Source organism: Capricornis sumatraensis, chromosome 8 (assembly GCF_032405125.1).
Source record: "Capricornis sumatraensis isolate serow.1 chromosome 8, serow.2, whole genome shotgun sequence".
NCBI classification, from domain to species: domain Eukaryota; kingdom Metazoa; phylum Chordata; class Mammalia; order Artiodactyla; family Bovidae; genus Capricornis; species Capricornis sumatraensis.
The window spans coordinates 92,026,822-92,039,547 of record NC_091076.1 but is presented as its reverse complement, the minus strand read 5'-3'; the positions used below and the strand labels follow the sequence as shown (position 1 = coordinate 92,039,547).

Sequence of the window (12,726 nt, the reverse complement as noted above, 5' to 3'; positions counted from 1 at the left end):
CTTTTTGGCAGTAGCCATTCTACAGATTGTGAGTGGAATCGCAAATCATGTTTTTAAATTTTTATTGGTGTATAGTTGCTAACAATGGTGTGTTAGTTTCTGCTACACAGCAAAGTGAATCAGTTACATATTTACATATGTCCTCTCGTTTTTTGGATTTCCTTCCCCATTTAGGTCACCATGGAGCACTGAGTCCCATGTGCTATACAGTGTGTTCTCACGAGTTATCTATTCACATCGGTGGTTTTGATTTGCATTTCCCTGATGGCTCATGACATTGAGCGTCTTGCACGGGTGTACTGGTCATTTCTGTATCTTCTTCGGAGGAAGGTCTATTCAGATCCTCTGCCCATTTTTTGGTGTTCTTTTTTTTAAAAAAAAAAAACTGCTTTGTAAGAGTTCTTATATATTCTAAATCCAAGTCCTTTATCAGATATATGATTTGTAAATATTTCCCGCCATTTGGTGGGTTGTCTTTTCACTTTCTTGACAGTATCCTTGGAAGCACAAAAGGTTGAAAATTTGATGTAGTCCAATTAATCTACTTTTTTCTTTTGTCACTTGCAGTTTTGCTAGCATATCTAAGAAAGCTTTGCCTAATTTAACGTCATGAAGGTCTTCTATTTTCTCTGAAAAGTTCTATCTTTTTAGCTTTTATATTTAGGTCTGTGATGCACTTTGAGTTAATTTTTGCACATGGTGAAAAGTAGGGGTCCAGCTTCATTTTCTGCCTGTGGAGATCCAATGGTCCTGGCACATTTATTGAAAAGACTACATTCTTCCTTTTTGAATTGTCTTGGCCCCCTTGTCAAAAGTCTTGTGGAAACCTTGACTGAAATGCAATGATTCTTGATAATTTAAAAAAAGATCAATGCCCTTTAATTGAAAACAATGTATCTTTGGCTGCGCTGGGTCTTTGTTACTGAGTAAGGACTTTCTTTAATTGCAGAAAGTGGGGGCTGCTCTCCGTTGCGGTGCATGGACTTCTCATTATGATGGTTTGTCCTACTGTGGAGCACAGACTCTAGGTCCCTGGGCTTCCGTAGTTTAAGTACTTAGTAGTCACTGCCCTGGGGCTCCAGAGCCGGGGTTCAGTAGAATAGTTGTGGCGCACGGGCTTAGTTGCCCCACAGCATGTGGAATCTCCCCACACCAGGCATTGAACCCGAGTCCCCTGCATTGGCAGGAGGATTCCTATTCACTGTGCCACCAGAAGTTCAACAATTCTGTTATTTCAAAAGCAGTGTGTTGAGTGTGTAGAGGCTTCGTTAGTGGGTTTCCTAACAGTGCTTCTCAACTTTTAATGTGTATGAGACCCCCTGAGGGTCTTGTTAGGATGTAGATTCCAGTTCAGTTGGTCTCATGGGGGCCTGCATTTCTGAAAAGCTCCCATGTCAGTCTGATATGTTGGTTTGCAAATCACAGGGCTTTATCAGATGCAGTTTCAAATGTCTACAATTGAAATCCACAAGAAGAAAGTCCAGTGCAGGGCTTCCCTGCTGGTTCAGTGGTTTAGAGTTCGCCTGCCAGTGCAGGGGACATGGGTTCCATCCCTGGTTGGGAAGGTCCCACGTGCTGTGTGGCCAAACAACAAACAAACAAACAGCACCTGAAAGATGGGGGCTGTCTTTGGTCCCAATAAGTGAAAAGCCAAATCTGATATAGTCATCACTGTATTTTCTGCTGCAACATTGTTTCTGACATCCTTAATCAGATGAGTGGGAGCTGCAGGCTTGGTAGGGTTCAATGGTGGTGAATGGGGAGCTCATCACCACTCATGGGCCACGCCAGGGATTCTGTTGTGAGGCTGAGGGCTGAGCTCAGGCTTGGTATCACTGGAGAGTTCCCAGTTGACTGCTGTGACAGCCGGGTTCCTGCACCTCTCAGCTAGTGCCAAGATACTAATCAGTCCATATTCAGCTCAAAACTGTTGCTTTCCATTCTTCCACTGTTTGTTTTTGTGCATTTCAATGCAGATCTAAAACAGCAATGGAAAATGTACTTATAAAAATATTTAAATTCATATAATGTTACTGTCTTTGCTTAACTAGCTTGCAGATCAATCTATGAAGTCTGCTAATTTTAATTGGGGAAATCTTTTTTTTTTTTTTTTTTTTGGCATGCAACTCACAGGATCTTCATTCCCAGACCAAGGATCAAACCCATATCTCCATCAGTGAAAGTGTGGAGTCCTAACCACAGGACCACCAGGGAAATCCCTGAAGGCTGCTAATTTTATGGTCCAAACTGGTGCTTCTTAAACTCTGTTAATGAAGACTGTAAAAATGAAGATGGATTTAATAAGTCTGAAAGTCGCTCAGTCATGTCTGGCTCTTTGTGACCCCATGCACTATACACAATCCATGGAATTCTCCAGGCCAGGATACTGGAGTGGGTAGCCTTTCCCTTCTCCAGGGGATCTTCCCAACCCAGGGATCAAACCCAGGTCTCCCACATTGCAGGCAAATTCTTTACTATCTGAGCCACAAGGGAAGCCCAAGAATACTGGAGTGGGTAGCCTATCCCTTCTCCAGGGGATCTTCCTGACCCTGGAATCGAACCTGGGTCCCCTGCATTGCAGGCAGATTCTTTACTAACTGAGCTATCAGGGCAGATATCAGGCTCAGATGGCAAATTCTTTACCATCTGAGCCACAGGGGAAGCCCAAGAATACTGGAGTGGGTAGCCTATCCCTTCTCTAGGGGATCTTCCTGACCCAGGAATCGAATCGGGGTCCCCTGCACTGCAGGCAGATTCTTTACCAACTGAGCTATCAGGGAGGCCCTTTACTAAGTCTGAAGTGGGCTTGAAATTCTGTATGTCTAACAAGCTCCCAGATGCTGCTGAGCACTGGGTCTTTAGTTCTGCTTCCACAGTGGACCATGGAACTAAGGAAGTTGCAGTCTCCTGGTCCCTGATTTGCTCTTGCGTTTGTTTTCTACTATGTCACAGAAATGGAGTGAGAATCAATGACTTGACACCTGAACAGAAGGACTATCGCATCCACGTTCCCACATTAGCATTTTTCAACCTCTGTGCTCCCTATGCTTCCTGCTTTCAATCAGTTGTCCATTCTGGGTATAAATTAACCACAAAGGTCTAAAAGATTAATGACAATTTGAACCTCGCAACCAACTAGATGACTACGGCTGGAGGATGGCTGGTGATAGTGGCTGTGGAGTGAGTCACACACGAGCTTCTGAGCGCCGTGTAGTCTGGCCGCTGTGCACGCCTTCTGCTCAAACCACACTCAGTTTTAGAGCTATTTTTAAATATTTGAAATAGTCATTAATTTAAAAATCGATATTGAAATAGGCACTGTTACTGCTTGAAGGGATGTGCCTGGAAAACCTTTGATAATCCCTGAGGCTTTGCAAGCCTCTGAAAGAAATCATGGACCAGTGATTCTTAACCGTTTTGGGTAATGGCTTCCTTTAAAAGAATCTGATCGAAGCTATGAAGAAAATGCACTCATGTACATTATACACAAACTCTCAGGGTTTGGTTTCTCAGCTGCTGGTAATCCTTGGTCACCCCTTTTTCAACCATCTTTAAATAAAATACTCTTGATTGGCCCTCAAGTTTACCTCTGATGATGTCTCTTTTCTGCTCAAAGTTCCTCAGTTGCTGTTCAGTCGCTCAGTCATATCCAACTCTTTGTGACCCCATTTGCAGCACGCCAGACTTCCCTGTCCTTCACCGTCTCCTGGAGCTTGCTCAAACTCATGTCCATTGAGTCAGTGATGCCATCCAACCATCTCATCCTCTGTCGCCCTCTTCTCCTCCTGCTTTCAATCCTTCCCAGCATCAGGGTCTTTTCCAATGAGCTGGTTCTTAGCATCAGGTGATCAAAGTATTGGAGCTTCAGCTTCAGCATTAGTCCTTCCAATGAATATTCAGGGTTGATTTCTTTTAGGATTGACTGATAAGATCTCCTTGCTGTCCAAGGGACTCTCAAGAGTCTTCTCTAGCACCACAGTTCGAAAGCATCTATTCGTTGGCACTCAGCCTTCTTTATGGTCCAGCTCTCACATCTGTACATGACTATTGGAAAAACCATAGCTTTGACTATATGGACCTCTGTCAGTAAAGTGATGTTTCTGCTTTTTAATATGCTGCCTAGGTTTGTCATAGCTTTTCTTCCAAGGAGCAAGCATCTTTTAATTTCATGGCTGCAATCACCATCTGCATTTTGGATGCCCAAGAAAATAAAGTCTGCTGCTGTCTCCATTTCTTTCCTCATCTGTTTGCCATGAAGTGTTGGGACCAGATGCCATCATCTTAGTTTTTTGAATGTTGAGTTTTAAGCCAGCTTTTTCACTCTCCTCTTTCACCTTCAAGAGACTCTTTAGTTCTTCTTTGCTTTCTGCCATTAGGGTGGTGTCATCTGCATATCTGAGGTTATTGGTATTTCTCTTGGCAATCTTGATTCTAGCTTGTGCTTCATCCAGTCTGGCATTTCATGTGATGTCCTCTGCATATAAGTTAAATAAGCAGGGTGACAATATATAGCCTTGATGTACTCCTTTCCCAATTTGAACCAGTCCATTGTGCCATCTGTGGTTCTAACTGTGCTTCTTCTAACCTGCATACATGCTTCTCAGGTTCCTCAATAGCTTCCCATTAGCCACAGCAGTGCTTCAAGTGGAGTCTATGGCTCTCCCAATAGGAATCGGCTGATACTGGCTAAAAAGGCCAGTCCTTGGGCTCCCATCAGAGCTTCTGGATCAGAATCTCTGGACCTAAAGGTAGGGCCATTTCCTGGAGTTGGCAGGCTTCTGTAACATCCTCAGAGGCTCCATCACACCTCATACCAAATGAATAAAAAGGTACCCATAGGCCAAACAGACATACATTTTCTGTAACTTTTTTTTTGTTCATATTAAAATAATATTTTTGTAACTTTTGAGGTGGAAGTATTTCTGTAACATTTTAAATAAGATGTTTATAAATTTTACAATCTGCCTGGTGCCTGCTTGCTCAGTCTGTCCAATTCTTTGCAATCCCATGGACCATAGCCTGCCAGGCTCCTCTGTCCTTGGAATTTTTCAGGCAAGAACACTGAAGTGGGTTGCCATTTCCTTCTCCAGGGGATCTTCCTAATTCAGGGATTGAACCCATGTCTCCTGCATCTCCTACCCACAAGGTTGGTTTTTTTTTTTTTTTTTTTTACCACTGGTGCCACGTGGACTCCCTTAAAAATGATTCTTTCATGAGAACCTTTATTATGCTTCCATGCATGCACGCTAAATCATTTCAGTCGTGTCCTACTCTGTGACCCTAAGGACTGTAGCCTGCCAGTCTCCTCTGCCCATGGGATTCTCCAGGCAAGGATCCTGGAGTGGGTTGCTGTGCGCTCTTCCAGGGGGATCTTCCTGACCCAGGGACTGAGCCCTCATCTCTTACATCTACCTGCATTGGCAGGCAGATTCTTTACTACTAGCGCCACCTGGGAAGCCCACAGAGGAATTACATTGTAGGTACTGACGATGTTACCTTCTATAGTGTTAAACAGTTAATCATGATTTTGCAGTTTTGGAGTCAAGTTTAGGAGATAATACATTTCCCTTCAGTTCTTAGGCCTCTTTTTTAGGCCCTTGAAAAGTAGCTGGGACCTGGGCACTGTTTAGCCAATACCCAATACAGCCAAACTATCCTGGGACAGGCTTAGAATCTGAATTTTCAATAGGTTCTCCCAAGAACAATGCATTTTATCAATCTAAATTGGAGATAAGAGAAGAAACTGCCAAAGCCTCAGGTTATGAGCTAATTTTGAAATAATGTCTTATCTCCTTAAAAGCTAAAAACTAATCAGGGAGCTCTTAATTTCAAAGTAATGGTGAACAGTCAGTAGTAGTAAAGTGTTGTTTCTGTTGTGTCCTTTTAAAAAAATACCTTATTGGAGTCGTGTCCAACTCTTTGCGACCCGTGGACTGTAGCCCACCAAGCTCCTCCGTCCATGGGATTCTTCAGGCAAGAATACTGGAGTGGGTTCTATTTCCTTCTTCAGGGGATCTTGCTGACCCAGGGATCGAACCCAGGTCTCCCACATTGCAGGCAGACGCCTTAACCTCTGCACCACCAGGGAAGCTTATTGGAATATAGTTGATTGCCAATGTTGTGCTCGTTTCAGGTATAGAGCATAGTGATTCAATTACACATATACATATATTCAACCTTTTTCAGATTCTTTTCCTATATAGATTTAAAATTTTAATTCCTTTAAAAAAAAGCTTTTATTGTAGTTGATTTTCAATGTGTTAAGTTTCAGGTGGACAGTATAGTGGTTCAGTTATACATACATTCTTTTTCAGATTAATAGTAAAGTTTTTGACCCTGACGCCACAAGGAGGAACTACCCAGGTTGGTAAACAAGGAAGGTCAAATCGAGAACCTTCTGATACAATGTTTGTTCTGGAACATACTGGGTTTCTTTGACCTATTTATAGATTTAAAATACAACAGGCTTTCATTTTAGCTGACCAGTCTGCAGTCTTTGTCCCTGTTTCAGAGGGTAGGCACTGGGGGCTGATGCCTGGGAGTGGGCAGGAGATGGGAGAGAGGGGAAAGAGGAGGCAGAGAAGTAACTGGGGGTGGGAGAGAGGAACCAAGGAGCAGAGCTGGGAGACTTTTTGGCCATAAATTTCATTAACCATCTTGTTAATCACTCACTTTTGGGGCTGGGCCACACAGCATGCAGGATCTTAGTTCCGTGAAAGGGGATCAACTTGTGCTCTCTACAGTGGGAGGGACTATTAACTACTGGAATACCAGCAAGATCCCTGGGAGACACTCTTTACTCTGATTCTTTGCATATTAGTATCAAAAAGTCTTGGCTTGTGGCTCAGGCCACTCAGCTCTTACTCCAACCTTCCACCCAGCCCTCTTCTCCAATTCCCTCTTTTCCACCATGGGACTGAGTCCCCACTGTTAAATGAGTCACTTAGCACCAGCCTGGCATATAGTTAAGTATTGCATCAGGGTCTATGCACGGGCTTTGTTCCAGTTAAATGGTCCTACCATGGCTTCCTCACACACATTGGGTTGTCACATCTGGGTCTTGACTCCTCCTTGCCTGGAATGCCCTGCTTCAGATGACACCTTTATGGAGCCTTCCCTAGCCTTATAGGGCCTGGATGAGGGTGGTGAGAAAGATTTCTGAATCCTGAGATGCTGCAGCTCTTCTGCCAAGCCACTGGTGGCCTGGACCTCTGCCTTGTGTCAGAAGCTGTATGGCTGTATGCCAGTCTCACATTCCTATCTGGGGTCAGCATTCGAGCACAGGATGTCTGTCTGACTAGCCTGAATCTTGAGTCCCATAATTCCTTGCATATACCAAACAGGCAAACTCTGTAAAACATTTAGGTCATCTGGTGGGAAGAGGAGTGGAGCCCTGGGTCCTAGAAAACATGTTAGCACCTACTAGCCTTGCAAATTTCCACATCTCATTTTTCTTAAGCATCAAATAGATGCGATTATGCTGTTATCTCCTGAGATCCACCCAAGTCACATTGGTTCCACAGACACATTCACTGTCATGGTTCCGAGGTGGCCTCTACACCAACTCATCACACATCCCAGAGGCCAACAGATGGTCTGGTGACTAAGTAGACAAGTGTTGACTTTTCACGACCCTTCTCAGCAGGTCTTTTCAGGACACTGAGACAACAGAGCACTGAGCAAATGCTTACACAACGGCTAACAAAGCGGGCTGGGACTGTGCTTGGAGGGACAAGCTCACTACTTTTTCTTGGCCAAGAGGGTCAGGGCCCAGTTAAGGAGCTGTGGGTCCAGATGTATCCTCCGTTGCCATTTTCTGTGGTTCCTCCACATGCACGTGATTGATTATATATTAAACAGAATCTGCAAATCAAATGTTTCTGAAAACAAGTTTTATTTAAATAAGGGTTTAAATACATTACATAACATTAAAACTGAAGAGGGGGAAAAAACCAAAAAACCAGTTTACTTCACACGGCATTGGGCAGCTGTTGCTAGTTAAGTTGCAAGCTCTACAGCTACGTGACTGATAACATTGGTTTGAAATTTGTTCCCTTGTCAAAAGTTTAACGGATAGAAGGTTGGCCTCACATTCTAGTTTGGATGTCGATTAGCGAGGACAGGTCTGGTCATGAAGACCTTGGTGGCAAGCCAGATGTCCTGTCACCTCACTGGAGGGTGGATGCTCTAAGCCCTGCCCACCCAGTCACGTTGTAGATGTCACAGGATCCTTCCCTCATCACCGAAGGCACCCTCTAGCAGTACAGCTGCCTCACCCATCCTCCACTCTCCACTTCATCGAGGACTCTTCAGGTGGTGACATGTTCTCAGGGCAGGGAACTTTGCAGAGGGACTGCCGAGGAGCTTCCGGCCAGACATAGCCATCTGTGACCCTGGGGCTCTGGACTTGGCTGAAACATCACTGTTACTGCTTTGTTTCAGGCTGGACACTGCCAGGCGCCTACTGCTTGACCTCTGTTTAAATGAGGGACTTCAAGACTAGACAGCATGGCTCTTTTCAGTTTATTGCATGAAGGAGTTACACTAGTCCAAGTTAAAAGCAGACCCCAAGTGGTTACATTATACAAGCTGTGAGGTTTTTAAACTTGTGACAAGGGACAGAAGGGAAATTCTACTCATTGCAAGGAAATCCTCACTTAAGCTTCAGTGAGCCAAAAGCACTTAAAACCCATGAACCTTCAGCTGGTCGTCCTTAGCCAGTCCAATCTGCAAAGGAAAAAAGGGCAGTTTAAGAGGGAGCAGAGTTAAAGGGAGCCTCCGTTTCTGATGACAACAATCCTCTCTTCCTACTTCTACACTTGGCCAAGAAAAGTCCCAGAGCCAAGATGCACTGAACTCAGGGTACACTCAGTTTATCATCGGTGGTGTAATAAGATTTTGTCACTTAAGAATAGCCAACCAGACATCCTGTTTTAGTGTCTATGTGCACAACATCCTTAAACTAGATCCAAACTAGTAAACTTTTAGGTGGACAGATCCCTCCTTTCCAGAAATACACTACGAACTTCAAAAACTGTTTGGCGTAGCCTTATAAAAACAGACCAGGCAGAGCTGAGATTAGTTAGCCAGGGAAGAGGCACAAATGTAGCAACAAAAAGCAACAGAACTCACCTCTACCAGGAACTGGCATATGTTCTTGCGCTGGTCACCCTGTAGCTGAATCACTTCTCCATATTCTGGATGCTCAATTACAGTACCATTGCAGGCAAATTTCTGCAAGAACACCACAAGTCAAACAAATTAGGCCAAGCAACAGTTTGAATGCCAGTAATAACCCTTTCAGTAAGTAATACAATTCAGCAGCTCCATGGAGGCAGGGTAAATACGACTTTCCTAAAATCTCATTAAAAAACCTACCTTCTTAAACGCCTTCACTAGTTTCTTTTTATCGTAATCATCAGCGATCCCTTGGACAGTGGTAAGGGTCTTCCTGCCGTTTCTCTGTTGAATTCTTATATGGATATAATCCTCAGTGCCAGCAGGAAGCAGGTCATCACCCTTACTTGCATCAGCAAAGGGGTCTGGGAAGAAAGGTCAAGCTCGTTTAGTGATGTTGAGCTCAGATGCCACTGCCACCCTTCCACTGGATCTCTTCTGCGTGCAGAAACTGATACTGAAATCGTCAGGGCTTGGTCGGATCAGACATGTTCTTTGTTGGCTCTCCTCAAACAGGTCAGTCCGGGACGGCCAGCTTTCCCAGCCTGGGCTTCCTGCCCCAGGCCCGCCCTGGGAAGCAGATCACGTGTCGGGGGAGCCAGGGCAGGCCGGCGGCGCCCCACCCAGCTGATGCAACCGGCCGGAACCCGAGCTCTAAGGCGGGGCCACACTTCCCGCCCCATTGGCGCGCGCGGGTGTCATTTAGGCCTGGCGCCGCCTCTCCCTCCCGACACCGTGACAACGGCGGTGACGTACCGGACGTGACGCATGGGTGGCGGGAGGGGCGGGTGTGGCCCGAAGAGGCCCGGGAGCCATTAGTAAATGCGCCACCCGAGACGCGAAGCCCGCCCAAGGGCTGACCTCTCGCCCGCTCCTTCCGGTCGCGCTCAGGGGCCAACTCTAAGGCCCAGGCCGCGGCCCCACAGCCCGCGGGCCACGACAGTTCCCCTCCGCCCGAGTTTACGAAGACCTACAACGTTTAGCAGCTTTCTTGGCCCTGTTTGAGGGCCGGAGCGCCCCACCGGGGCCTTCCTCCCCTCGGGACTTTCTGGGACTTACCGAAAGAGTGGAGGTTCTGGATAGCGGACATACGATACGATTCCTTTTCCTCGGTGGAAACGGCCTGCGGAAGGCGGCGGCGGGAGAAGGCGGGCAGGGGGGATGGAGCGTCGGGAAGCGAGGGGGCTCAAGGGGGAGACTGCTGAGTCCTCGGCGGCGGCTCAGTGACTGGGGCGGAGGGGTGGCCCCTGTATTCACTTATATAGCCGCCCCTGTGACGCCAGCGCGCTGCCCTCACGTCCAGGCCCCACCCACGGCGTTGTGCCCCCTGCGCCCAGCCGCCGCCGCTTCCAATTGGCCTTCGGGCGGGGACGCGGGACGGCGCTTGCGCAGGAACTGTGTGCTGCGGGAGGGCGTCCTCTCGACTAGGGGAGAGATGGAAGGGGGAGGGAAAGGTTGGTCTGTCTCAGCGCCTGCGCAGTGCTGGAGGAGGGTGACAGCGGCGCAGACAACTGGCGGAGGTTTCGGTCACGCCTGCGTACTATGATCTGGAGGGTTCTGCCTTCTTGACCCTGTTGCCGGGCGGGTCTTTTCGTGGGGTAGATTTGGCACTTCTTAGAGAGGATTTAGATGCTGACAGTCCCAAACACGACAAATTCTCGCTATGTATGAACCCACCCAATTCCCTACTTTACAGATTTACTCCTTGACGGATTTGGGGCTGCACGACCAAAACCTTATTACTTAATTTATCATTTAGATGAATCTAATCTAAAAATGGGTTAATCTACTTTAAGCTTACCATTTAGATCGTCCAAGGAAAGAATGTCAAGATCATCAGCAGGAGTTCAAGGGAGAGTAACGTTGGTTCTGAGGGCCAAGAAGAATTCACGCACTTAGAAGGGGGTCCTTGGTGTCATACAAATCGTGTGGGGTTGACCTTTCCCAGAGCTTAGTTGAATTATTGCCTTCAAAACAGTCAACCTGGGACTTCCCTTGAGGTCTAGTGGTTAAGACTGCACTGTTCTCAATGCAGGGGGCCCAGGTTGGATCCTGTCAGAGATCTAAGAGCCCCGCATCCCACCGCCTCCAACTCCCCACCACCCGGGGACCAAAAAGGGACCAAAAAAAGGTCAGCCTTGCTTGCACTTTCAGCTTATTAATTGAAATGTTCATAATTGCAAGGGGACATAGCGAGGTTTTAGACTCTAAAGGCGGCCAGAGGTCAGACAGGTAAGATAAAGGAGTGCAGCCAGCCAAGTGTGATGTAATGGGGTGTGGTAGGGGCCAGGGGGTGAAAACCAGAGGCTGCACCGCCAGACACCTCTACCCTGTTGTGCTAGATCGTCTTCATGACAACTTGGACATTCAGATGTTTATATAAAATCTCTTGATTTCTAAAGATTGCCAATAAATTTAATTTTGGGGGAAACACTGTGCAAGCCAAATAAAATGTGTGCTAGTCCCAAGGGCTGCCGGTTTATGTCTCTTGATGCTCGGCCCCTTGGAGTCTAGTGGGGGGGAGAGAGACAATAAACAAATAAGATGACAGATTGTGACAGGTGCCAAGAAAGAATAAGGTGACATGAGAGAGTGACAAGGGCTTCAGAAGGCCTCTGAGGAGGTGACATCCCAGTTGATGCTTAGAGGGTGGGAAAGAGTCCACTATGGGGCAAGGTGAGAGTCCAGAACATGGAAAGCCCCAGAGGAGGAAAAGCTAGGTGTACTTGATAGGTTTTTTGATTCCATATTTACTAAGTAATCTTTTAAATAATAATTTGGCTTCCTTAATGTCACAGTCTCACACCCATGCCAGTCTGAGAAGCTAAGAACACAACCTTCCCCCACCTGGGAACCTCTATACTCAGAGACATGGCTCTGCTTGAAAGGGGTTTGGGGAGAGAAAGTGAATCAGAACTGGCCTTCTCAGTGGGCATGTATATTTTGTAATATGAAATTTCAAAGTAGCAATGTGGTCCAGCTGATCTTTTCCATCCTTTCTATGTTATAAAGAAGAAATTGTTTCTCTGCCTCCGGTTTATAAAGATTCTGTTTCTTTTTTCCCCCAAAGTTTTAAAGCTTTGCCTTTTCACATTTAGGTCTTTAAACCACTTGGAATTTTGTGTGTGTGGTGTGAGACAGGGCTCTAATATTTTTCCCTTTGTGGATAGCCAATTGTCCCAGCAACATTTGTTGATTAATACCTGATTTGTCCTGCCTTCTATATCATCATTGTATTTCCATTTATGCGTGGGTTAATTTTTGGATTCTGTTCTGTTTCACTGGTCTATTTATCCCCAGGCCACAATCTCTCAATTATTGGAGTTTTACAAAAAGCCTTCATGTCCAATAGCACTCACTCCTGTTTTGTTCTCCATCAAGATTTCTTGACTTTTCTTGGTCCGAATTCCCCTTTCGCCTCATGGTGTTATCACCATGCCCCACATTCTACAGTGTTCTATGAAGCACCTGAACTTTCTTATCTCAGGGTCTGTACATGTGGTCCCTTCCCTTTTCTTCCCTCTACTTCTCTGTTTGGCGTCTCCCACT

At 46.1% G+C, this 12,726-nt stretch overlaps 1 protein-coding gene across 1 annotated transcript; it reads right to left on the bottom strand.

Moving 5' to 3' along the window:
• Positions 1-7,875: 7,875 nt before the first annotated feature.
• Positions 7,876-10,388, bottom strand: EIF1 (eukaryotic translation initiation factor 1). The gene is made up of 4 exons (XM_068977166.1): positions 10,237-10,388; positions 9,379-9,542; positions 9,133-9,234; positions 7,876-8,727 (listed from the first exon to the last, which is right to left on the bottom strand). Exons 1-4 carry the CDS (start codon positions 10,265-10,267, stop codon positions 8,683-8,685), a joined length of 342 nt encoding a protein of 113 aa, XP_068833267.1. The 5' UTR covers positions 10,268-10,388; the 3' UTR covers positions 7,876-8,682.
• Between the last annotated feature and the right edge of the window lie 2,338 nt (positions 10,389-12,726).